This window comes from Tremella mesenterica, assembly GCF_000271645.1.
Source record: "Tremella mesenterica DSM 1558 unplaced genomic scaffold TREMEscaffold_8, whole genome shotgun sequence".
In the NCBI taxonomy this organism is placed as follows: domain Eukaryota; kingdom Fungi; phylum Basidiomycota; class Tremellomycetes; order Tremellales; family Tremellaceae; genus Tremella; species Tremella mesenterica.
Genome location: NW_006711232.1, coordinates 438,077 through 463,287, shown reverse-complemented (window position 1 = coordinate 463,287; position 25,211 = coordinate 438,077). Strand labels below are relative to the sequence as shown.

The window sequence follows — 25,211 nt, the reverse complement described above, 5'->3', positions numbered from 1 at the left end:
GCCCATGGTTGGGTGGGATTGTTTGTTATGTCACCCAGGATCTGTCGCTTTCCTGCTGGGGTCACCTTTGTTGGTCTACCACTACCAGTTCGTCGAGTATGAGTACCGGTCTCAGAGAATTGCTGAAGGGTGCGGGAGACAGTGGATTTACTGATGCCGACTGCTTTGGCGATTTGTTAAATGATTGTCCCGCTTTGTGCATTCCTGCAACCTCTCCTCGCTCCGCTTCTGTCAGATCCGGCAACATCGCAGCTAGCAAGTAATATATGATGATATGCATGGTCATAGAGTAAATGTGACGGATGTAACAACAGAGTAGAAAGTCAACCAACGGTGATGTTTGAGGCGTTCCGGTTTTTTTGTTAGTTGCAAGTATAGGTCCCTTGAAAATCAGAGAATCCGCTTTGAATGCGACTTTCATATTGCGCCAGATCACTGCCGTTTCTGAACTGACAAGGAAGTCTTACTGTGATATTGACAGCCAATTCAATCATGACAACCCTTCAATGATTCCCTCATCTGAACAACTGCTAGGAGTCGGGTGCAGTCTCCGTGACGGGAAAGAGTAAAAGTCCTCAGAGGTGACCGGAACTAGGTGGCTAAAACTGGATTGTCAATGAGGATCGTCCTTTGCCCACATCATCACATTCTCACTGTTTTTCCAGTTCAATCTCCCCCCCCCCCTGTTTGCTGATATTAGATGATAATACAGAGGGGAAAAAGAGCATGCATCAATTCTACATGTCTCTATACTTATCACATTCCACTCACACGCATAAAACCAGAGACGATCGAATAAAGTTCAGAGGATAAGTTGAACGGAGAAATATTCGACGGAAGGGGTAATTCTAACGGCGGTTCGGCCGTCCTGGCCCGATTCTATCGGCTAACACCCCCCTCCCTTTCTCCTGCCAAGTGTGAATTGATCTAACAAGGATATACATGCATGTTTACACTCCTGTCCACTTTGATTACTGACGTTCCGCACTTCAAACATCTTGTACATACAGTACGAGTACAGAGACGATTTTGACGCACGGAAATCAGCCGGACCCGCGCTGCCTCTTAACAAATCCTTGCTATCTCCCACAACGAACACGCCTCAATTCATCCGTCGAGTTGATCATTGACGTCAAAGCTTAGAATTATTACTTCTAATGGCTAGATCCATCACCGTCAAGGGTGAAGCCTGTGATCCGGGCATTCGATCCCATACCCCTTTCGGCTCGAACCGTCCGTCCACCTTTTACGGCCCTAACCCCTCCCTTACAGGTACCGCCTCCGGCCTCGGGCCTTCTGACCCTCACGCCGTCGCTATGATGTCAGTTCCCATGAACGGAGTTTCCGCTAGGTTTTTGTCATCATATGGAATAGAAAACTATATGATTTCTACACTTTCTCAATCTTCCACTTCACAACCCAACCGTCCATCAGCACTAATTTCAACTGACTTTTGAAAATCATCCACGCAACAAGTTCATCGGTATGCCTGGCGATCGTGAGAGTTTGATCACATTTGCCTGTGATAATCTTCCCCCACTACAACCGGTTGATTGGAAGGACCTGGGTCCAGTACTAGATCCAATCCCCGAGGACATGGAAAGGTTGATGCAGAAGGCTAATGAATGGCATTCTCGCTTCCTGGATGCTTTGGAAGGTAAATCTCTTGAGCAAAACGTCCCACTTCATCCCCCTGATGGTGCTACTCAAACAGGTAACAGAAATGAGCGCCAACAACCTGGGACGATAGCAGGACAGCCTGCCCTCATTACATGGACATGGGGAGGAGGGAGTGCAAAAGTCACATGCCATTCTAGAGTTGAAGCTGGGACGGTCCAAACATTTAGCCAAGAATGGATTCCTGGGCCTCCTACTGTTCAAGTGATTGCCCAATACACATCTCTGGATGGGAGCTTTGTACTTCATGCAAATTTTCAAGCTGATGCCCACCTCATCACCATCAATACAGTTGAGGACCAGATTCCAAGAATAGTATATCAGATAGAAAAGTCAGAACACTGTGTGGAAAGAGTTGTTTCTCTTGATCCCCAAACGGCAATAAGGACAACCCTTTACCCTGATGGTACTTCCACCATTGCACTCGAATGGACGGGACAGACCGGATCCGTATCTGCAAGGCCTCCCACTTGTTCTAACTCCCTTACACTGCCTACTCTCAGGTTAGGCCAGAATTAGACTTATCACTGGTTCTCACGTACTACGTTGTGCCAACCTCTGGCGCAAATATACATGAGACCACTTCCAAATCTACATATAGGTTTGACCACAAAAACTCGTTTGAACTGAATAGGAATGCATAGAATAGGAGAGCATGTTCATATGCAGATCTAGAGATCCGAGCAAGAAAGGTACATTCCTCCTGTAGCGGTTGGAGTTGCAAATGGTGAAATTGTGCCCATAGAAATAGTCGGATATCCCGTTACAGTAGTTGTGATACCTACTTCACACTATCCATTAGCTTTCTTTCCTTGAAAACTTGTCATATCCCTTCTTCCAAAACTGGCCACTTTCAAGCATGTTCCTCATTGCATGTATTGAGTTCCAGATTCTATCAGGTGGATACATGATGGAATGTGAAGGGTACGATCAGGATAGATCCACTCACACTAGCAGTCACCGTAGCGGTCGCAGGTACAGCGTCATTCATTATCGAATACCAAAAGCTTTCTTTAGTGTATGAAATAGCCGGATTGAAAGGAAAGTTTCTGTAGAAGGGACCAGCACCACCAAAACGGATATCTTTGTAATTGTCTTCTTTCCTCGTGGCGTTGACGTATACTTGGCCGGGGACGAGAAGTAAAACGTTTGGTAAGTCGAGATTTCCCTCTCCTCCAACACTTGCACTGGCGGAAGCTGATGCTGATGAAGAGCCGGCGACAGAGGAAGCAGGAGCTGCAGAAGATGAAGAAGATCCAGGGGGGAAACAAGCGCAGGTCGAGGCAGTAGCAGTGACGACGGGAGTGACGAGGATAAGTAAAAGAGCGAAAAATTGATATCTTGTCATATCAATCAAAAGCTTGAGATCTGGTACAGAGTTGAACCGAGAGGATAGGTGAGTAGTCAGATCCTGCTGCTGTAATTACTTTAGGTCCTGCCTAGTTGTATGGAAAGATGAAAATTGAGGTCTTGTAAGAAAATATGAGGAAAGAGATGAAAGTGGGCACCCGGAGTGAATGGCCACATTTCCTAATTTTTGGAAAAGGAGGTGATCATCTGAATAGGTCCCCCTATACAGTGCAGGGTAACGAATTACAAAGGATAGAGGGTGAACAAATGATGGTGAGACGCGTGTCAGTAGAGGGAGGAAGAAAGGATGAAAAAAACTTGCGCGTGTCAAAATGATGTGTCATACTGTTACGAGGAGTTAGATCCCCCTTCATTTTGATGAAAAACTAGACATATATTGTATTGCTTAATCAGGCTAATTTACGCACTGTAAGAGCGTGATATCTGATTTTCAGCACATATCAGGATCGTAGCCGAGCCAAACATACCGATTATAAAGTTCGTAATCTTTGATGTCTCTTCGGAAGGCATGACCTGAAGTAAACACACATTCACTTCACGACTTCAAGTAAAGAATGAAAGGAAGAGCTGCGAAAAACTCACTCAGAACATCATACTCCGCCTCTGTGTACCCACCAAGAGCACACATGACATATTGAGCAGCGATGATGTACGCCCCAGTGTTCGTTTCATGTATCTTTCCCAATTGACCCATACGTCCTTAGAGGTCAGCTATGACTCAAAGTTCGGCGGAGCACAACTCATCGATATGAAGCACAATTCATGACATGGTGTGTGTGTGAAGGTTCATGTGCTCAGAATGTAGGACAACTCACCAACTCCATGCCCTATTGGCACCCTAACATCACTTCCTTCCACCACCACTCGCTCTTCCGCCAAAGCCATCATGACCGCATCCAGATCAAACATCCTGACTCCGGAATGGATCATACTTTTCCTCAAAGCATCGTGAAACGCTCGCGCCCCTGTAGGGGTTGTGTGGTTTGAGGTTTGGGGAAGACGATCCGTGTCGAAAATCAGAAGATGACCGTCGGGTCGTAACAAGCTCAGACATCGTCTGATAAGCTCGGGGAAAGATGATGTCTCTGGCGTGAGCTGATGAGTTTCTGGGACATTATTTCCAAAGCCGTGAATAGCTGCGAGATGAATGATCAAGGAACGAAGGATCATGTGTGGTGGTGGCCAGGCGAGGCTTGACGGGAATGCTGATGATAGTAAACACGAGGAGCTGAGCGAAGTGGACGAGCTAGACGGATTTGGCTAGCAGATTGAAGTGAAGACGCACTCGCGTATGGGCGAATCGCAGGTGTATCAGATCGAAAGATCCATCCTCATAAGGAAGGTCGTCCAAGTCCGTCCTTCATCTGAGCTTACTGTCTGTACAGGTTGATTTACGGCTCACAATTCAAATCTGGTTGAGTGAGCGAAACATTAATTGTCAACAATGGATCAGAACCTACTCGCAATTCTGAGGAACCATCTTCGGCTGTGTAGCCACCGTATCCACACTGTCTAAGCGTTCATTCAATGTCCAGGACCTACCCAACAACTTCAGCACAAATTGTCAGCTATGGCCATCTCCTCCTTCAACCTGCCCTCTCTCCTGCTCACTATTCCTAAGGTGGACAAGGAAAGTGCGACTCACTGAAGATACAATTCCGCCATATCTATGGCCCACCTTTTGTGTCAGCGGATGAAGTACAGAAAGGAATGCAGACATACGTCCCAGTGCCGGTTGCGACGTCTAGAATCGTTAGATTTTCCCTTCGCCTCAGGGACTGATCCACCGGAGCTAAAAAGGGATCTGTCTTCAACTATATTACTTCATGATATGCCGAGCACCCACATCCTAACACTGAAGGTCAACAGTCTGCGATCTGCTAAAAGACGAAAAATGAACTTACAAATCCTCAATAGCCAATGCTTTACTCAGCTTTGATATGTCACAAAAACTGACGACTCACTTCAGCTTCTTGTCTCTGATTTTAGCTCATCGTCGTAAATAGAACGCTCACCTCAAGCTCTACACTGTCTATAGGCCAACTTCCTACGCCGTATCTAACCTTTCTTCCATTCCATGTCCCATATTGCGTATTCTCCTCTTCCTCTGCTATGTTTTCAATATCCCGGGATCGTGAACTTGATGCGCACATCGTGGCTTTTGAAATATTCAGTCAAGTTACAACAACGTGTGATTGATATGATCCGTGTGGCACGTTTGTAGTGGACAGGTTATAGACAGGTAAATTGAGAGGTCGAAGAGTCTGATAATGTTAGGGTTGAAAGAGAAGAACATGGAACAACGAGTTTATCGATCTTGACGTTTCAGGGACAGAATGAACGAAATGAGCCGTCATGTGTCCACGCCTCCAATCCTTGTGCGAGGACGACATGTGTGAGTGTGGACGGTCTGGTCGCGAGGATACAAGGTGGCAAGATGGTAAGGTATCAGGTTGAGTTAAAGGAGGGTAAGGACATTTGGCTGGTTCGTTCATGAGTAGTATTTGTCATTATTGAATGGGATCAGTAGAACCATGTGGTAGTGTGTGTGAGTAGCGAGGAGGTTGTGGGTCTTTTCTTCATCTTGTCGAGTGTCTTGATGGTCTTGAGTTGCATGATGAGTAACGCGATGATCTGATGGGTTGAGAAGATTGAGCGTTCCCAATAACCACACTTGGACTTGAGAGCGGCGTTCGGACCGGCATCACGAGGAGATTGGCCAGAGCATAGGAATCTATCAGTCAGCGAGGGGTACATAGTACATGCATGTAATCTTGTCTCATCATAGCTGTGAAGGGGAAAGACTGACCGCTGAGAAGATCACAAACGCCAAGTAAGTATGATGCAAGACGTTCATACCTTTTGAAACGTTGGGGGAGGAGAGGAAAGACTCGCGCCATTAGGTAAACCCTCCTATTCGATTGGGTACCCGGGTTCACCTTTATGCTGTCGTCTGATCGTCTGAGGTCTCATGCATGTTCTGCATACGTAGTGTATACATGGCAGCTCGTTTGATAGAGGTGGATACACTTTTTATGCATGTAATGTACTTTATATGATACGAGGAATGCACCGGTCGTTGCCACCCGAATTGATGTCGAAAACCCCCCTTTTATAATTCCCCCTTGTTGTCTCCTTCCTTCTCATCATCCTTAGTCCTCAAGCTCCACCTAATCCCTTGGTACAACATCTTCCCTGATCTTCACATACTATAAACTCTTCCCATGTAAAACGCAGACCGATCATCTTCACTTTCCCGATCGAACAACTGTGGTACTGCGCGTACTGCGGTGAGGACATTCAACAAAAGGGGGTTTTAGACTTGCTTACCAAAGATGGGTGCATCACATTCACGTCCACATACCCCTACAGCCGTTAATCCAAATGCTTCGTCTCCAACTTTACCATTACGTCGATCTAGACCCGCCGCAATTGAACGTATCTCCTCTTTCAGAAGAAAGAGGTTTAGACCATCATCGGTGACGTCGACAACAGATGGTACCAAGCGTGACAAGCCGATCAAGAACAATAATAATGCTCCACAAACTACCCATTCTTCCTCTTCTGTATCCTCGTCAACATCATCTTCTGTTCATTCTGAACCTTCTTCCAGTGGTACTTCTTCACGTCACTCACTTACGCAGTCTTCAGCTTCTGAAGATACCGTCGAAATCTTATTTCCAAGCGAGGAACAGGCCTCACAACCCAGCGATGTCGCTTCCACCATGCCTCTGATCGATCCCTCACCTTCGACCGTAGTGGAAGAAGGTTCTCCTCCAAAGTCAGTTCAAAATTCTATGGATGATGCTGGACCTAGCACACCAACAAATATTCATGCGAGACAATTGCCATTCTCCCAACCCTCTCTATCTAGGAGTACGTCTTTACCCAACCAGCGAGAGCCGATTACTGGTGCCCACGTGGAATCGACGCAACCTTCTTCGGATGGAGAAACGAACGCTACCTCTGGAGAAGGTGACCGTACCCGACGTATACCTAACAGTGCCGTCCTTGTCATACAAGGTCTAGCTCAAACCAATGCAGCACCTCGTTCTGCCGAACCTTCATTAGAGGCTCAAGCGCGGATCATTTGGGGTCTTTTATCGTGAGTTAAGAGATCTTTCTATGCAAGAGAAGATGATAAGGCTGATCAATGTAGTGCTGCAGCTGCTGCAATCGCCAGTGCTCTACTCGCACCCGATCTCTTATCTGCCACTAGACCTTCCACATTGGATAACATCATGAGTCGTCTTCGTCCTAATCGACCGCGAGAATCAGTCGAGACGGCTCTTGGTAATTACCTACGAGATGTATTGAGAAGTCCATCAGGATCGGCTCCGCAAACACTCCCAGCAATCGACGACGAGTTTCAGCAATTCTTGGATGGTATGCACACTGATTTGGTCGGTGCTGTTCAAGCTTTTGGGAGAGAGGATCCCTTGTCAAGAACTCATTCCAGGGCAAGTTCTGCAACTTATACCAGCGCACCTGAGAGACTACCAGTGGCTAATGATTCTACTGTTGGACCAGAAGCCGCAACGGTTGGATCTGCAGGGAATAATTGGGAAGGTTGGGATTGGGTGAGAGAAGGTCCAGCTGCGGATGGAGCGAGGGGTCCATTTGACACTAACGAGAATAATCAACAAACATCTATTTCGACATCTGATAGAACAGAATCTCCACGACATCATACGAACACTGTACAATATTCTGAAATCAATATCAACATTCCTACTTCTTCCGTTCCTTCTGCTCCTACAACTGCTGGTCCACCACAAGGTCAGACCACACCTTTTCCACCTCCTACTATCCCTATTCCTCAATCTTCCACTCATTCCACCAGTCCAAACTCTTTCACAAATCCACGCACTTCTCCCCAAGCTCAATCTCAACTGGACGTACTAGATTCTCCAGCCGGTCGTCGACTAAACTTCTTCCGTGCCCATCTTTTCCCTCCTGAACCATCATCATCAACTCAATCTCAAGCTGGTCAGATTGAAAATCCAAATGCCCTGATCCCATGTATCTTCGTCGGAGTCAGATCTATAACACACGATTCAAGTCTTACGACCGATCAACTTGTCAATCATCCAGCCTTTCCATTTGATGATGGTGTAGTACCAGACTCTGAAGAAACACCCAGAAGGTCTCTTCGTGATAGGATATTTTCTCGATTAGGAAGAAGAAATCAAAATTCTTTGAACACGTATATGGTTTGGGTTTTAGGAGGATGGTATCCTCGAAATCATCCCGTTTTGGCTATACCCAGTCTACTCAGTGGAGGTCCTCTGACGGAAGAACAAATCGCATTGGTTGATCAATTATTGGGAAGGGTTAAACCGCCTACTGTGAAACAAGAGGAGATCGATAAATCTGGTTTGGAAGTGAAGGCGGCAAAGGAGCTAATGGATATGAAGAAGGATGAAAGGGTTTGGGATAATTGTGTTGAGAAATGTCAAGTGAGTAATTTGTACCTACCATCGGACTATCTAAACGTCTGTTTGAGCATCACTATCCAAGATAACTCTTGATACTTGACTTGGCCAGATAGTGAAGAATGAAGACAGCTACATCGATACCAAGCTTCACAATAGCTGACACGCAGATATGCCTATCGGAATATGAACCTGAGGACAAGGTTCGTCTTCTTACTTGTCGACATGCGTTCCATCAGGATTGCGTCGATAAGTGGATCACGGGTGGGAGAAATAGTTGTCCTGCGTGTCGGACAGAAGGTGAGTCTTTTTTTCTCTTTACTCATATGAACACCGTTGTCCTGGTCTCTTGCCCTTCTCTACCATATTTCCGCCGCTCTGGTCCTCGGACATACAACCATCCGATTTCCTAGAACCAACTCGAATTATCCTGCACCCGCGCCATCGATATACAGCTTCTATCTCCACTCCTGTCAGAGCTGACGAGTAGCTGTCAGACCACAGCAACCTGGTGACACGTCACAAACGCATACACGGAGTGAACCGCTGGGAAGGGAGGGAGTAGATCAACATTGAACAGATGTGAAGGAAATCCAATGAAAAGTGTATCTCGCCATCTCTTTTTGCATCAGTACACTCTACCTGTACTGACATACCTCTTTTGTCATCTACTGAATGTCACATGTTAGAGTGTTGACAATGTGACAATAAACAAATCATCAGTGGGCAAAGTAGCTAGAGGGGAACGGGCGTGCTGATGATGATACATGTTTCATGGAGGTGTTTGCTGAGTACCATATTTTGAAGTATCTACACCATGTTGATTATGGTTGACAGTATTGAACCTTTGATCAGCTCTGTTTCCCAACGCCTATCCGTGGCCAGCTTTGCTATCATTTAAATCTGCCCCCACTCCACCCCTCTTGTCTTCTGATTTATTCGCCTTCTCTTCCCCATCCTCGAATCATCGGTGAAGCCAATTCCTCCACCAAGGTGTTTTTCGTGAAACCCACATCCCATTCCAGCTTTAGTCTCAAACCCTCTCATCAAATCATCACACGAAAAGAGATTCCTCTGATCACACGAAAAGAGATTCCTGTGATAAGATGAAATGGGAGAAATGCCAAAATGAGGAAATATCTAAAAAAGATGAAAGTGAGAAAGTGGCAAAGTGACGAAAACAGGAAGGAAAAAGAAATCTCACCATGGTATAGCTTGGAATTTAAGTTGAGACCAAGTAGAATTCCTAGCTGCGACACCTTGTAAATAATCTGATAAATCCGTTTCACCATATAAAGGTTTGCCATCTGATAATCTTGTTGATAATTCTTTTTGATCTTTGGTTACTTCTATTGCGTTTTCTGACCAACCCCAAAATCGTTCTTTTTCGTTAGCACACTCTTCGTTCTTTTTTTCCCTTGCTTGAACAATCTCCCCATCTCTCCCAAGTATCTTGAGTCTTTCCGATATCTCCAATTGACCTGTATTGTACTACTCCAACTCAATTGGAAGTCCACCGGAATGCACCTTCAATACCCCCAGAAAGATTTGATAATACGACTCTGGTCGACCAAAATGACCGGGAACGTTTGTACGACCCCAGATTGATCAGAACGACCCGAGGATGAACTCCGAATTGACCAGTATCATTGAGCGACAGAGAGGAGGGTGATGTAGAGGAGAGAGGGTACGGACACTTGAATAAGATCAAAGTAATGGAGCGGTCAGGATGATAGAGTTAAATGATGAAGATAGAAGTGTTTAAACTCACTGGATGAATTTTGATAAGCTAACATGAAACCAGCGCAAAAACCTAAAAAGCCAGTGAGACGTAATGCAGGTGTTATACCGAATTTTGAACGTGTCGGATCTACTTTTTCTACTTTATCAGTTTCTGTTCATTCCTTCAGGTCTTCACCTCGACTTTAGAACACGATGGGCGAATGTGACATTTCACACCACTTTCTATTCCGTTTCCCAAACAGTTCTCTTCCACCTCAACAATCCATCTTCTCTTGATGCATGACTGATACAATGTCTAGATTCAGAACGATTGTGTAGTAAACAACATGATATGTTTAAGGATAAGATTAGAGAATAAGTATGAACAAGTAAAACGGACCCACCGAAAAGATACAAAGCTGCAGGTCCAGCTACTGTGGCTCCCGCCCAAACCGCATAATCGCTAGGACGCATATACCTCACTACCCTCCTTGCGTGAGGATCAGCATCTATCAGAGGATACTTGTGAATCGTTTCTTTCAGAGGCATGGTGAGGTTACTTTACTTGAGTTCATACTCTATTCTCCAGGTCTCCTAGACTTGTTCCTCTAAAGCCGGATAAACGGGAATAAGGATATGACCGAATGTGGCACATTACCTCCACTTCCTCTTTCCAGTTTCACCTGAACACTGACTCACTCCTGCCACTAGCCACTGAACCTTTTACTTGTTCTCATAGCGGATACGTATATACACATAAGAGAAGCGAAGACGAGCTTCATTGGCGAGGATAAAGAATGATTCAAGAGATTGAATATCCACAAATTGCAGCTGCAGAAATCCAACATACCATCACTCAATAGTCAGCTCCACGTCCTTTGGATGAGATAAAGCTGAAAAATAAGTCTAGACTTGATAAATAAACTTGATACTTTCATCCGACTTCGTGCAGATGGACAAAATTCACAGAAAAGTCAATTTGAAATAGGAGCTGGAATATGGATGGATGCGGAAGTGTAAGTTGTTTATCCCTCCCTCTCTCTTTACATTTCCCTACGGACTCATGAAGCTTCATCTGAAATTACCCTCATCGTTAAAGAAACTCCAGATACATCTTTTTACAGTATCTGGAAAGCTTGGAAGCGAGGAGAAGTGGTGTATCCTATACGTCTGATTGAGATCCCTCGGAGAGAAGAACGAATGATGAAATCGTCATAGGGCCGTTAAAGATTTTGAAAGGGGAAGAGTTGATCTCAGTCCTGATATCTCCACAGTGTTGGTAGATATAGGACTTGGGTTGAGGGTCGAAATGGATTTAAAACAAGCTAGTGAGATGGCTCAAAGACGAGTGGAGATACTACGACGGTACATCATCAACTACATCTCAATCCCTTCTATTCACCTCAGCGTGGCATAAGCTGATTATCAGACGTCTGAAGAAGATGAAGAGAATTTAAATTCCAAAATACTCTCAAGATATGGACGACGTCGTATTCGCTACGGAAGACGATCAACGCGGGATGATCATTTGATCAGTAAACCTCATGCCGGACTTGGGAGACCAAGACTGGACTTTTTGGTGCTGAACATACCCAACTACACGGAATGGGACGACTTGGGATCCAAGCGACTTACTCTCAACTGCTCAATACGGTCAAACTTACAAACACGACTTTCAACGGCGCGAAGGTCCCGTAGAAAAACTCAATGATAAAACTATCAAATCTGAGAAAATCATGCATTCATGATAACCCATCGTATCCCAAAACGAAAATATTGTCATACGAGTACTATACTTGTAAAGATCCGTCCTACAACTTTTGAATGATTAAAGATGAGATTAAAGTGCGTAACGGAAAGTAGCTTTTCGTTGCCAATCTGTGAGATCCCTATTGAATCAGCGAACCCATCTAACGTGAGGAGTTGTTTATCTTCATTGATCGACTCGTATTCTGTCCCCCATCTCCTCCCTCGGACAAGCTCTGAAGAGGAGAGTAGAGAGTGAGAAACAACCAGCGACAAGACAGGAAGGGAGGCCAGAAGACAGAGGGGAAGGGAGGAGGAGATAACGAAATAAAAGCAAGATGAAAGAGGAAACCACGCACTGTTCATCCGCGACAACCTGCGAAACATCCATATGTAAATGCGCAGCATCACGACGTTTATTCTCCCTAACGCAATAAAACCTCAAAATGATAGCAGTAACAATGATGATACTATAACAAGTCATCATCATTCCAAAACCTAAAGCATAAGGTGGTTCAGTAAAGAAATGAGGTCCTATTCTCATCAGAGTCCGACTCTTGGTCAAATCCAAAGAATGTTAGACTCACCAGCGATTTGTCCAGCGGAATACATGAGTAAAGAACCTACAGCTACCACCGTTTTCTTCGTATAACCAGCCACGTTCGAGCTGAGGAAAGTGAGATACAAAGATTGTGTACAAGCTGCACCATAAACTAAAATATAAGGTGCTAATAAAGCTTTATTGGATTTTGGTAAAGAATATAAACATGCTCCACCTATGATAGCAGGTAGATTTACAATGACGATAAGGATCAAACGCATATCTTTGTAATGTGTAGCGATATAACCAGCTCCGACGGTAGTGAGGAATTGAAAAGCTCCTGTTGGAACGGCTTGAAGTACGGTAGTGTGAAGAGTACTGAATCCGAAGTTTTTAACGATTTGTGAACCGAACGTTCCTGGACCGGAAGCTTGAAGAGCGTTTGGGAGGGCGATAATGAGGATGAGCCAGGTTTTAGGGTCGATTAATGCTTCTCGGACTTCGTACCAGTTGAAATGACCACGAGCAACACCGGTCATATTGGATCGGACACGAAGAACTGTGAGTTAGTTTAACTCAAATTCCGACATCTTCTTGATCGATGTTCTCCATATTCGACCGGGGGGGTGGGGAAAGACAATTAGACGAGATGACTTTGGGATATGGAGAGTGGAAACGAATGTGATGATTTGAGAGATGGGGTCAGATTGAAGTGCCAAATGACTCACCGGCAACTCGACGTTCGTCATCATTGAAGAATCGAGCTTTCTCCACCGAGTCAGGGACGAGAAAGACGAAGGCGGCAGAAAATCCAAGGGAGATAGCTCCGAATACTAATGGAAACAATTGCCATTTTTGTAAATTGGTATTGGCCTCTCCGAATGCGTAGCCCAAAGCCCCACCGATGATGTTGCCCATCGCATTACCATTGTACCATACTGAAGAATTAGCGTTAACTCCCATTTTCATCTGCCTGCGGCTTCAGGACGGGTTTATGTGAAAGGTACATCAGGGGTATGATAGTGGAAAGACTATGTATGACTCACCACTTGATCTAAGAGCTTGTTCTTGTCGAGTGTAGAAAAGAGAAGTGAGAACGACAAAGGCGGGAGTGATTCCACCTTCACATACACCCAGGAAGAAACGTTGCTGGTCATGAGTCAGTCATAGAACCCCTTCGAACGTATTTCGCTTTGTCAAGGGTGAATGCAGATAAGCATAGATGAGAGAAGGTGTCGGTGTAGAGCAGCGGAATGAGGGACACGAGAAAAGGGCGAAAGAGCAGGAAGAGATACTGACACAAGCTAGACCAGTAAAATTCTTACAAGCAGGCATAGTCATAAGAACCGCCGACCAAAGGAAGATGAACACTCCGCACGCTTTTGCAATAGGTACTTTATGTACCAACGGGGGAAAGATGAATTGAGCTAGAAGATATCCAAAGTAAAAGATTGAACCCGTCCACGCATATTGGTCCGAAGTGAGCTAATAGTCAGTCAACCCTCCATATCACACATCATTCCTTTTTCTCTTGAGCTCATTTGGGGTAAGGTGACTAACCTTTAGATCGGTCTTTAATCCCCAAATAGCACCATAATTAAGAGCCTACGCATCAACATTTATCCCCTCACATAGTCATACGATCATCATGAGAGACATCACTCACTTGTTTGTCCATAAACTGAAGGGTGAACAAAACGAACATTATTGGTAAAATATAAATATCCAATTTCCTGACCACTTTACGTGATTCAGCCTCTGTATATTCTTCTTCCGCCAAATCGATCTTAGGATCAACGACAGAAGACATTTTCTCATCCATATCTTGATGAATATCGTTCATCTTGTATCGACTTGTTAAGTACTGTCGTGTCTTCGTTTTCGAAGGTGGAAGGTGAAAGGGGATAAACCTTCTCAGATTATGGTGAGAAGCCTTAAGAACATTGTAAAGTCTTGTGATACTGTTAAATCTCCCGGCTTATCGGTCATGATACTGCCGGAAGCGAGGATGAAAAGACAGTAGTCATTGAAGATAAGGTCAAATGAGGAGCAAGGAGGAAAGAGGAAGATCGATAACATTGAAAGGGTTACTCTTTTTTTTTGGAAAAAAAGTGGAGGTGTATCGTTTCGATCGTTTCTGACCGGGTACCTTGTCGTTTAGAACCCCGGACCGTATCTTTGCCCATACTTGCTTCCCCTAGATTTGTCACTTGTCACTTGTTCTTGAATAGACTGGCTCTTGGTAGAAGCTAAATTGATTCGTCCTCACCATGCCGAAGTAATCCTCTGTGGCCTGCGGGGGACTAACATTTTCCTCGGAAGGTCCCGAGAGATCGGTAGAGAGACGGATCAAGGGATGTCTCGGTCCGGGACGAGGACGGACTGTTACTACTAGGCCTATTGGACATCTTGTCGACATCGAAGCACGAGATGGTCTAAGATCCTCAGAAACGAGCTCACTCCATATTGAAATACTTCAAACAAATTCAAGGAGATCGAACCTTTCCCTCCCTTTACGATTGAACATGGCGGAAACACAAGATGAGAGATCTCCTCTCTTACCAGATAAAAAAGAGACAATCACACCTTTACCGAAATTACAACTTTCTCTCATTTGTTTCCTTCGTGTGACTGAACCTATCGCTTTCGTAGTATGTTTCCCATTCGTCAACCAGATGTTGTTGGATTTGGGAGTAGTGTCGGATCCTAAGAAAGCTGGGTTTTACGCTGGTCTGGTACAGTTATTCCCACTATCATGATTGAAATTACTGATTAGGCAGATCGAATCTCTCTTCTCTGTCGCTCAGTTGTTGACGGTGTATCATTGGGGAAGAATGAGCGATAGTATAGGACGTAAACCCGTGGTCATCATTGTCAGTTTATGAGTCCATGTATGATGTTTTTTTACTGATGATTAGGGTTGTTTAGGTGCTACTGTCTCCGGAATCGCTTTCGGTTTCAGTCGATCTTTCGTAGCTATGATAGCAACACGTACTTTTGCAGGGTTAGCGAATGGTAATGTTGTCATTGTCAAAAGCATGTTGTGAGTTTTTACCCTCTACTTTCTTTCTAGAATCTCATAAGTATCTATCCTTTTCATCTTCTTTCCACGTTGAACTTTGATCTCATCCACCAAGTCATAATCTCCTTTTGGAATTTGTGTTAATCTTCTTCGGAAACTGTGATACTTTTTCTTATATACTCGTCTGTGATACTTTTTCTTATATACTCGTGTTGACATGAAAAGAGCAGAAATAACAGACGATACCAATAAATCTAGAGCTTTCGGATACTTCCCACTTTGTTATTCATTAGGAACCATCATAGCATCTTTCATCGGTGGAACTCTTTCCAATCTCGGTATTAAAAACCCTTCAATGGGTAAATCATATCCATGGATTCTCACTTTCCCATATCTTATTCCATGTATAATCGCAAGTTTATTCCCACTCCTAAGTGGTATCCTATCATTCTTCCTCTTAAACGAAACACTTCCAAAAGAAACGAAGATCAAACCCATCTCGGATCCTTCTATTTCGATACGACAAGAAGAACATCATGCTTCAGCAAGTGAATTAATCAAAAGATCAGAAGTTAGAATGATGTTATTTAATTTCGGTTTATTAGCATTACAAGCCACTGCTTTAGTTGGACTTTTACCTTTATATTGTTTTACACCAATTTTCGATGGTGGTTTAGGTTTTAATGAAACTGGAATAGGAGAAGCTTTATCTATAAGAGCCATATGTACTGTTTTCGTACAGATTTTCACTTTTCCTTGGTTACAGAGGAAAATAGGAACGATAAGATTATATAAAATCTTATCAACAATGTACATTCCTTGTTTCCTCATGTTACCTATACTTAATATACTAGCTAGACTTGATCAAGGTGTTTTAGTTTGGATAGGTTTATTCGTTTCTTTATTATTAGGTTCAATTGCCAATATGGCTTTTTGTGAGTGAATTCTTTCCCTCTCTCTCCTCTCTCCTATTTTGCTCATATCGATAAATGGGAGAAAAGTTGATGGGACAGCTTGTAATTTAATCATGGTGAATGATTTAGCACCTAATAGACATAGTTTAGGAGCTATAAATGGTGAGTTTTTTTTTATCAAGTTCGGATGATATTCGAGTTGACGGGATAATGTAGGTTTAGCACAAGTTGTAGCATCCGCTATGAGGGCAGTTGGACCAGGAGCAGCTTCAACTTTATTTGCTCTCTCTGTCGATCGTCATGCTTTAGGTGGGAATTTGATATGGGCGGTATTATCATTTGTGGCCGTTTTGGGAGCTATCGCTTCTTTGGGATTATGAAAATGATACTTATTGGACAATGATCTCTTTGAAAATACCATGCATCTAGATGAACTCACACTATGCGACACGCTATCCTCAATCGAAAGATTGTAGATAATCCCGATCAGTTACTTCACTCCCCTCCAGATCACTCGGCATCAGCTTGCAGTATGAGTTCTATTCTGATCAGTTCAACACTTTTATGATCCATTACATCAATGAAAAGGCATAACTCACCATGATAAAACTTTGCAGCCTCCACATGAGTCTTTAACATGATCCTCTCATTGATCGTATGGGCGTTCAATCGAGTTCCTAATCTAGCAGGTGTCCAACGATATATATTCTCCGATACATCCCAATAATGTTTCGTATCCGTATTACCCGTCATTAAAGCACTAGCAGCGATAGTATGTTGACCGAAAGCTGATCGAATAGCGGAAGAGAAAATAGTCCATTCAGGTGTATCTCTTTTAGTTATTGGACTGGGTTCGTTATGACCACCAAGAATCAGATTTACTGTACCTTCTGAATCGTTTGAAATTTGTTTACCAAACGCCACTAGAGATAAGTTGTATTTCGCAACTACAGGAGTCACGAATTCGGTGATTTTGGCAATGTGTTCTTTGACAGAGGAAGTGATCTTTTCATCAGTCATTTCGACTTGCATCTGACTATGACGGAAGGGTGGTGGTTGTATCTTGAAAACGTGGACATACCTCAATACGAGAATTTATCACAGCCCTGGCATCTTCAGGCAAAGCGTTATTCTTCTCTCCTCCATGAAAAATAGTAACAGCTTTACTAGTTTGAAGTAGATATCGTTGTGTTAAACTTTGCTCCGCAAGATGTTCGGCCAATTGTCCCAGTTGATGATCTTCTGCGAGTTTCGGTAACCATTCAGGTAATTTCGCTCGATCGACATGTTGAACTAAACATTCTACATAACCGTAATAAGGGTTTGTTTCCTCAAGTATTGGATGATAAATTTCTGCATCTTCTAGTTCAGAAATGATATGAGAGAGGAAACCGATAGAAGAATGTTTGCCAGGAACGGAAGAATGTCCACCTGGGGATTGTACGTGAATATAAACGTCGACATAACCTAGAATAAGCAATGATCGTCTGGTTCAATTGGAACTCCCAAAATCGTTCTGTCCACTTCATTCACTCTTCGTCCAAAAGGAACGAAAAGAGGGAAGAGAAGAAAGACTGACCTTTCTCAGCTAAAGCAGGCATGGCAATGAGTGGTCCAAATTCATCAGACAATCCATTCCCTCCTTCATCTAAAATCATTCTTATACCATGTTTCCCATATCTTTTCATTAAGAAAGGTCCTAATCGAGATGCTCCATATCTTCCTCCAACTTCTTCATCTTGACCAAAAGCGAATAAAATAGTACGATGAGGTTTATAACCTATGGACAATAGATATTCCGCAACTGAGAGTAATCCGATTAGGTTGGATTTACAATCTGATGATCCTCTTCCCCATATCCATTCCTACCTATCAGTTTTCTTCTTCCAGGTGGACAGAGGATAGAAGATTACGTACACCATCAAAATGACCCTCAAAGGGGGGATATCTCCATTGGTCGCCAGATGTAGCAGGAACGACATCTTGATGAGCTGCGAACATGAATGGAGAAGCGTTCGTGAACCCTTTCCAAGTGTAAAGTAATGTATATCCTCCCACGATCTCAAGCTGGAGTCGTTCGTGTCTATTCTTAATCAGTCATGAAGTTTGGAGATAAGTGTGCACTTACACTAAAGGATACGTTTCTCTTAGAAAAGTATGGAAAGGTGGGAATGTTGCCCATCTTGGGTCAGAGTCCGTTTCGGGGTCTCTGAGGTCATCGAAGGATTGAGTAGGATGACGGATGGCACCTTGCAATCTTCTTAAGCTAATGTTGGCAAATTGAGGGGTGTCAAAATAGCTAGAGGACGGGGAGGGAGGGAAGTAAGGAGGTTGCGGGCATTTGGACGGGGAGATTTCCGATGACCATTGGACAGCCTCAGCAGCGAGAGCGGGAAGGGAATAGGCATGGACTGAAGTGTTGAATTTGAGAGCGAGGACAACCAAGGGGAGCAGCATCTTGACGACAAGCCAGAACCAGTGATGGCATTGGTAGTTGTATGAAAGAAAGTTTGATGCATAGATGATTGTAAAGTGGTCGACAGATGGTACCAAGACCGGGGAAGCCGACATTTGATGGTGTGGGTCATGTGGGGCTCCACTGATCCGGAAGCGAGCTCAAACGAACAGGCGATATTCCCCGATGTTGCCGAGTCTCACCCTCACAAACGACATTCACTTTTGCCTCACCACTTCAAAAAAAGTCTAGAACCATGTCGAACGACGGATCACCCTCTTCCTCCAACATCACCTTCGGGCAGAGGTCCCGAGATACTTCACCATCCGGTAGAGCTTCCCGTCATGCGGGTCTTAAACGAAGGAAAGATGGTGAGTCGTCTGATAAGCCACTACTGTCGTGACCCGTGCCATTTTTTTTTTCGTATGATGGTAGCTGAGTTGTTTAGGATGTTTGACATGCAGAAAGCGTCGTGTTGGTTGTGGTCGCGAGAGACCAAACTGTGAACATTGCGTCAGATTATGTTTGAAATGTCAATGGCCAGAGGAGATAGATGTGGAAGATCCTAGACGTAGAAGGTTACGTGCTCCCATTCGACAGAACCCTTCTCTACCTTCAGACACTATCCAACAAGTTTTGTCTCATGATACTGAACCCGTCCATTCAACATCTCAGTTCTGGCAATTTGATCCACAACCAGATCCTTCACCTCAACGTGATCCCACTCCTACTCAAGAAACAATTCTTTCTCAAAATGGGTTCACTCAGAACACATCTTCTTGGCAATTGGGGTCGACCACTTCTGACCTGGTCACAATGTCCAATCCATCGGACGGATTTGATTTCTATAGTGGAATATTCGGTCCGGAGTTGTCATTTGACGTAGGCTTCGACCCTTTTGGTCCATCATTAAACGAACCTTTCTCTGTATCTTTAGCACCTGTATTTACGACCTCACCCACCACTCGAACCAGTACGAATGTACCTACACCTCCTACAAGACCAAGTCGAGCACCGGTGGCATTGGCTTCGGAGGATCAGCCTTTGATATCTCATTATTTAGAGCGAGTGTCTCAATGGGCAAAACTACGAGATGTCAGTAATCTTCTCAATGACTGCACAACGGAATCATATTTCTGACAATCAGGCCACCATACCAAATCACTTTCTTGGATTATTCGCCGCTGGTCTATTTTACGAACCTCTATACGCTGGAATACTAGCATGGTCAGCTTGGCATTTGGGAAACACTCTTCCCGAAACATCAGAACGACGACGACATTTATTCAGATACGCGGAAGAAAAACATCACGCATGTGGTCTTGCCCTTTTACCATGTCTTTCCGAGGGAAATGACGCCGATGTAGACGTTCATCTAGCGGCTATTTTGATATATTGTCAATACGATATCGCAACAGCTACCAATCATGAAGGTTTACATCACATGTTACAACTAGCAACAAACTTGATCGATTCTCCTATTCGTGTCGCTCAATTCTCTCCTTTGACACAACGAATAGCCGTCATATTGACTTCCTTCGACGTTCGAGCGTCCATGTTCGGTATGGGTAATGCAGATTATACCATGGCTTTATCAGGACCATTCTTCGAATTATCCGATGATCGTGAATATCCAGGATGGCCAGCTGCTTCACTCGAACCTCTTCATATCAATTATCTCACAGCAAGATGTCTACGACTTGATAGATCATTACGACATAGTAGACGGACGGGTGATACCGAAGGTGTTCGACAATGTATGAGAGAAGGTGATGCTTTATATGAACGTTTATCAAACCTACAAAATCTATTCGATCCTCCTTTACTTGACAACCTTTCTGAACCTGATAAACCAGAAAGACATGAAGATTCGAAATTGGTGACCAAATCATTCGTAGCTGGATTATTCAATTCACTCGTCATCTATCTATGTAGGATACTCAACATGCCACCTCCTGATCGTGCTTGGTCTCGTATCCTCACCAGTGCGGATAAAGTTTCACGTATTTTTCCAGATGTCGCTCAGTCCGTTTTCCCCCGACCGCTGTTCTTCGCCGCTTTGGAAACGAAGAATAAAGGGCAGGTAAGTGGATCATGTCTTGATTGGGGACATCCGAGCTGATACATGCAGTTTAAGTGGGTGATTGAACGATTAGAAGAATCGGCAAAGGCCGGTTGGGGAAACAATATCGTCAAAACCCGGGATTTGTTGGTGGAGATAAGGAAGTTGGAAGAAGGAGGGAATAAGCAGGATCTAGGAGCTTATCTCATTCGCAATGATTCGTATTTCATCATGTGAGGGTAGTAGCCATACGTACAATATCATTCTCGCTTTTCTCAAGCTGGCTGGATTGGTCACATACGACACGGTGCCCACGCAGTAACTAAGTCGTAGTCATTCCGGAGTTCCGGGATCCGGGAAAGATGATACTCTAAGAAGAAAACCTCGTCGCCTCAATCGCTAAACCCTCCTCCTCCGTACCAGGGTTGACCATCTTCAGCGTCAGTTCTATTCCCCAACTTGACAAGATTCGTCAAGACAATATGGACAAGATGAACTCTAGTATCCTTGTCAAACATCACAACAGCTCGAAGCAGTATGATAGGTTTACCATACGATCAAACCTTTCAATCATCCTCCCAACCACTGTTTCGTCCAAAATATCTTCTTCCCCTTCTTCTACTCTCCCTCATCCTTCTTTCAACCTCACATCTTACCTATAAGGGTTCACCTACATCTCTCACTCATTTGGAAGATATAAAGAAATGTAAACAAGACACCATCAGGACCTTTGTACCTTCACCAAATCCCAAACGACTCAATCCGAGAGCTGCGAAACATCAACCTTTCGTTCTACGTAATGCGACCGTTATCGATGGGAATGGTAACCTCATTGGTCAACGTGATATTGAGGTCAAATTAGGAACAATCACCAAGATCGCTGATGTGGGTACCATCAATGGAAAACGAGTCAAAGATTTAGGGGGAAGATATTTAACACCTGGTATCATTGGTATGTTCTTAACATGAAACGAAATGGGAAGAAGGGGAGTCTGCTAATAAGAAAAGATATGCATTCTCATTTAGGAACAAGATCTTTACCTCAATTTCATGCGAGTGAAGATACTAGTGAATTATCTTCTCCTGTTACACCTCATATGAGAGCTATAGATGGGTTTGATCCTTCTGATGAGGCTTTGGAACGTGTGGTGAGTCTTGTGTCTCTCTCTCAACCTACTTAACTTACACCTCGATTCGCTTCGTCTTTCTTCCGCACCTCACTCAACATTACTGTTTCTATCTGGACAGAGGAGGAGTATGAGTGGCCTTGTTGAGGAGAGATGAGAGGGGGAACTCACAGATAGCGATCAGGAGGCGTGACATCAACCTTGATCCTCACCGGAGCACAAAATCTCATTTCTGGTCAAGGCTATTCACTCAAACTTCGAGAAATGCCCGATTTATCCGTCGAAGGAATGTTAGTCCAATCTCACGATCCTGCGAGTATAAAAAGACAACGGTATCTCAAGATGGCATGTGGGGAAAATCCTAAATCGAAAGGTTCACCAAGCACTCGATTAGGAGAAGGTGCTTTGTTCAGGGAGTTCTGGTCAAAAGCGAGGAACTTGAAGGATGAACAAGACGAATGGTGTCAATCTCCTAATCCTCTTACTAGATATCCATCTGATCTCGAACTTCAACCTTTGGTCGATACTCTTCGAGGGGATGTGAGAGTGAACGTACATTGTTATAAAACTGAGGATATCGAAGTGAGTCCTTTATTCTCTACTACTCATACAATGCCAAAAGATAGAATGCAAGATCGTGAGGGTGAAAGATTGACTCTGATGAATTAGATGATTTTACGTACCGCCGAGGAAAACCAATTCAATATTACGGCTTTACACCATGCCACAGAGACATGGAGAATGGTAGATCGTCTTCGTCCTCATTTACCTTTAACCTTGGCATTGTTCGCCACGGAATATGGTTTCAAACCTGTGAGCGAGTCTACCTGCTCCTGACATTCCACAGTGTCTACTGATCATAAGATCCCTCGCATCTTAGCTGACATCGATAGGAAACCATGAGAGCGTCAGTAAACAACGCAGCGATCATGCACGAAGCAGGTTTTCAAGTGGCCCTCGTATCCGATCATCCCGCTCTGAACGGTCAATATCCCATCCGCGAAGCTCAAGTAACGCACAATTTCGGTCTACCCACCGAAGCCTCTCTCGCTGCTCTTTTCTCAGTTCCCGCTCTTGCACTTGGATTAGACGACCGTTTGGGTTATATCAGAGAAGGTTACGATGCGGATTTGGTGGTTTGGAATGATCATCCTTTACAATTAGGAGCGTCTCCATTACAAGTTTGGATAGACGGTTCTGAACAGATTATTGGTGGAGCTAGCGATCAAGAATCTCTCACTTGGAATTCATCTCTGGTCCATCATGCTCCGAAACAAAGAGGTATAGTTCAAACACCTCCACCACTGAACTCTACTTTTGGAAAAGGGAATGTGATATTTCGATCAATTCGAACGCATCTCCATCCATCCGGCTTGAAATCGAACTCTGCGACTGGCGATGTGGTAATTTTGAATGGAAGAATCGAGTGTGTTGGTCAATGTGATGATTTCATTCTTCAAGCTATGAGAAGAGGTGCGGTGGAAATGAAATTGGAAAATGGTTATCTAGTCCCTGTATGTCATCATCTTCCTTCTTCATCTCCCCCGAGTGTATGTTGCCGTTTAAAAAATCAAGAATTGATGCTGATCTAAAGGGACTCACAGCCTTGACCCCAATGCATGGTTTAACAGACATTTTGATGGAATCTTCCACTTCGGATGGTCTCACAGATCCTACAAACTTTCATCCTGTTCATGCTAAATATGGTTTATCAAAAGCCAGTATTCATGTTTCTCGAGCGGCACTGGTAGGAGTGACAACTATCATTACTCCTCCTCGTGCTATTGGACCTACTTTACAAATACGTATAGCTGGTGGAGGTTTCATCAAAGGTGTCAGTATGGCTTTTCATTCTTCTATCAATAGTAAGTGTTTCTATGTATAATTTGGACATCGAGCTAAGTGAAAGATGGGGAAGGTGAAGAAAATTCATTTATCAAAGAAGATGTCGCGTTACATGTCACACTTGGTGATACTGCGAAGAATGCTCGTGTACCGACTATATCAAGTCAATTGCAAACACTCCGTGATCTACTCTTAGAACCTGAGGATGAGACATGGGAATTTGTGGCAAGTGGTCAAATGCCGTTGGCTGTTCATGTGGAAAGTGCCGTAAGTTTCACTTCATTCTTACATTTCATACTCATCCTCTTTGGTCGCGCATCACCATGAAGGTTCCAGCACCCTACTTCGCTCATATGCTTCCTGCCAGTTCATATTTAAGTCATATAGTAGATATATCACTTTTGCAATGAATAGGAACAGAGTAATGACAAATAGGACATCATGACTAAACTACCTTGGTTGCAAAGAGACCTTCCAAACCTCCGTATCATTGTCATAGGCGGTTCTGAAGCTCATCTCGTCGCTTCCACACTTGCTAGAGCACGTATACCTGTCATACTAGCTCCATGGAGATGTATGCCCTTAACATGGGAACAAAAAAGATGTCATCCGGCTATTCCATTGACGGATACAACACCGGTTCAGATACTCATGGAAGCTGGTGTGAAGGTGGCTTTGGCTGCTGGAGGTGAGTGCTTTTGATTCCTGACATATTATGATCCGCACAAGTCACCCACCTCATAACCACTTCAAGTCACCCAGGTTTCGTAAGAATGTGGGATAGTCTATATCCAATGGATCCGCAAAGAATTGGAAAGAAGAAGGGGTTGTGCAGTGAATTGGTCCATAGTCCAGCTGACATTCAGATGATAGGATGGTACGTGATTTATGGTGGGAAGCAGGTTGGGCTAGTCAAGCTCCTTCGAGGGCGTTAGGAATGGATAAAGATATCTTAGCTATGGAACTTATTTCCAGTGGTGTGGATGAGATCTTTGGAGTGGAAACGGATTCGAATTTGGCTTTTTCCGTTTGGGAGGGGAATCCGTTTAAATATGGAGCCATTCCGGTGGTCATGTTTCAACGTGGAAGGGTGGAGAGTTGGTGGCCTAGCTTTGAATAATGGTACCCAATTGGACCCAAGTGGATGCATTAGGTACTCTACCTCAAATGACGACTCTTCCCAGCGCAACCTTGAACACACAAAGTGATGAGGCAGATATCGTGTCGAAATCGATTGTCTAAGATTAGCGATTAAGAGAAAGGCAGTTTCATAAGATGCAGCGAAAAACGAAGC

At 44.0% G+C, this 25,211-nt stretch overlaps 9 protein-coding genes across 9 annotated transcripts; 5 read left to right on the top strand and 4 right to left on the bottom strand.

The window, feature by feature from the left end:
* Nucleotides 1-1,485: 1,485 nt before the first annotated feature.
* On the top strand, nucleotides 1,486-2,196 carry TREMEDRAFT_63470 (uncharacterized protein; the record flags this gene model as incomplete). The annotated part of the gene is made up of 1 exon (XM_007005731.1): nucleotides 1,486-2,196. The coding sequence occupies one exon, from the start codon at nucleotides 1,486-1,488 to the stop codon at nucleotides 2,194-2,196; it is 711 nt and encodes a 236-aa protein (XP_007005793.1).
* A 1,172-nt stretch (nucleotides 2,197-3,368) lies between these two features.
* On the bottom strand, nucleotides 3,369-3,951 carry TREMEDRAFT_71960 (uncharacterized protein). Its single transcript, XM_007005843.1, has 4 exons — nucleotides 3,864-3,951; nucleotides 3,631-3,747; nucleotides 3,516-3,561; nucleotides 3,369-3,471 (listed from the first exon to the last, which is right to left on the bottom strand). The coding sequence occupies exons 1-4, from the start codon at nucleotides 3,934-3,936 to the stop codon at nucleotides 3,438-3,440; spliced, it is 270 nt and encodes an 89-aa protein (XP_007005905.1). The 5' UTR covers nucleotides 3,937-3,951; the 3' UTR covers nucleotides 3,369-3,437.
* Nucleotides 3,952-6,177: 2,226 nt separating this feature from the next.
* Nucleotides 6,178-9,109, top strand: TREMEDRAFT_74232 (uncharacterized protein). Its single transcript, XM_007005842.1, has 4 exons — nucleotides 6,178-7,153; nucleotides 7,208-8,507; nucleotides 8,654-8,783; nucleotides 8,974-9,109. Exons 1-4 carry the CDS (start codon nucleotides 6,384-6,386, stop codon nucleotides 9,057-9,059), a joined length of 2,286 nt encoding a protein of 761 aa, XP_007005904.1. The 5' UTR covers nucleotides 6,178-6,383; the 3' UTR covers nucleotides 9,060-9,109.
* A 123-nt stretch (nucleotides 9,110-9,232) lies between these two features.
* TREMEDRAFT_74231 (uncharacterized protein) lies at nucleotides 9,233-10,754 on the bottom strand (the record flags this gene model as incomplete). The annotated part of the gene is made up of 4 exons (XM_007005841.1): nucleotides 9,233-9,328; nucleotides 9,688-9,865; nucleotides 10,255-10,362; nucleotides 10,610-10,754. 4 exons carry the CDS (start codon nucleotides 10,752-10,754, stop codon nucleotides 9,256-9,258), a joined length of 504 nt encoding a protein of 167 aa, XP_007005903.1. The 3' UTR covers nucleotides 9,233-9,255.
* Nucleotides 10,755-11,002: 248 nt separating this feature from the next.
* On the top strand, nucleotides 11,003-11,916 carry TREMEDRAFT_63466 (uncharacterized protein; the record flags this gene model as incomplete). The annotated part of the gene is made up of 4 exons (XM_007005730.1): nucleotides 11,003-11,067; nucleotides 11,111-11,221; nucleotides 11,424-11,553; nucleotides 11,635-11,916. The coding sequence occupies 4 exons, from the start codon at nucleotides 11,003-11,005 to the stop codon at nucleotides 11,914-11,916; spliced, it is 588 nt and encodes a 195-aa protein (XP_007005792.1).
* Nucleotides 11,917-12,045: 129 nt separating this feature from the next.
* On the bottom strand, nucleotides 12,046-14,335 carry TREMEDRAFT_63465 (uncharacterized protein; the record flags this gene model as incomplete). Its single annotated transcript, XM_007005729.1, has 8 exons — nucleotides 12,046-12,094; nucleotides 12,311-12,485; nucleotides 12,539-13,051; nucleotides 13,221-13,430; nucleotides 13,539-13,641; nucleotides 13,792-13,977; nucleotides 14,053-14,097; nucleotides 14,159-14,335. 8 exons carry the CDS (start codon nucleotides 14,333-14,335, stop codon nucleotides 12,046-12,048), a joined length of 1,458 nt encoding a protein of 485 aa, XP_007005791.1.
* Nucleotides 14,336-15,017: 682 nt separating this feature from the next.
* On the top strand, nucleotides 15,018-16,808 carry TREMEDRAFT_32353 (uncharacterized protein; the record flags this gene model as incomplete). Its single annotated transcript, XM_007005590.1, has 6 exons — nucleotides 15,018-15,227; nucleotides 15,273-15,365; nucleotides 15,411-15,535; nucleotides 15,740-16,449; nucleotides 16,528-16,590; nucleotides 16,645-16,808. The coding sequence occupies 6 exons, from the start codon at nucleotides 15,018-15,020 to the stop codon at nucleotides 16,806-16,808; spliced, it is 1,365 nt and encodes a 454-aa protein (XP_007005652.1).
* A 130-nt stretch (nucleotides 16,809-16,938) lies between these two features.
* On the bottom strand, nucleotides 16,939-18,885 carry TREMEDRAFT_32403 (uncharacterized protein; the record flags this gene model as incomplete). Its single annotated transcript, XM_007005593.1, has 5 exons — nucleotides 16,939-17,433; nucleotides 17,510-17,895; nucleotides 18,008-18,293; nucleotides 18,346-18,511; nucleotides 18,557-18,885. 5 exons carry the CDS (start codon nucleotides 18,883-18,885, stop codon nucleotides 16,939-16,941), a joined length of 1,662 nt encoding a protein of 553 aa, XP_007005655.1.
* A 254-nt stretch (nucleotides 18,886-19,139) lies between these two features.
* TREMEDRAFT_63462 (uncharacterized protein) lies at nucleotides 19,140-25,037 on the top strand (the record flags this gene model as incomplete). Its single annotated transcript, XM_007005728.1, has 13 exons — nucleotides 19,140-19,254; nucleotides 19,332-19,978; nucleotides 20,031-20,966; nucleotides 21,015-21,178; nucleotides 21,671-21,897; nucleotides 21,972-22,093; nucleotides 22,250-22,654; nucleotides 22,742-22,885; nucleotides 22,966-23,586; nucleotides 23,667-23,937; nucleotides 23,982-24,184; nucleotides 24,353-24,605; nucleotides 24,784-25,037. 13 exons carry the CDS (start codon nucleotides 19,140-19,142, stop codon nucleotides 25,035-25,037), a joined length of 4,362 nt encoding a protein of 1,453 aa, XP_007005790.1.
* Between the last annotated feature and the right edge of the window lie 174 nt (nucleotides 25,038-25,211).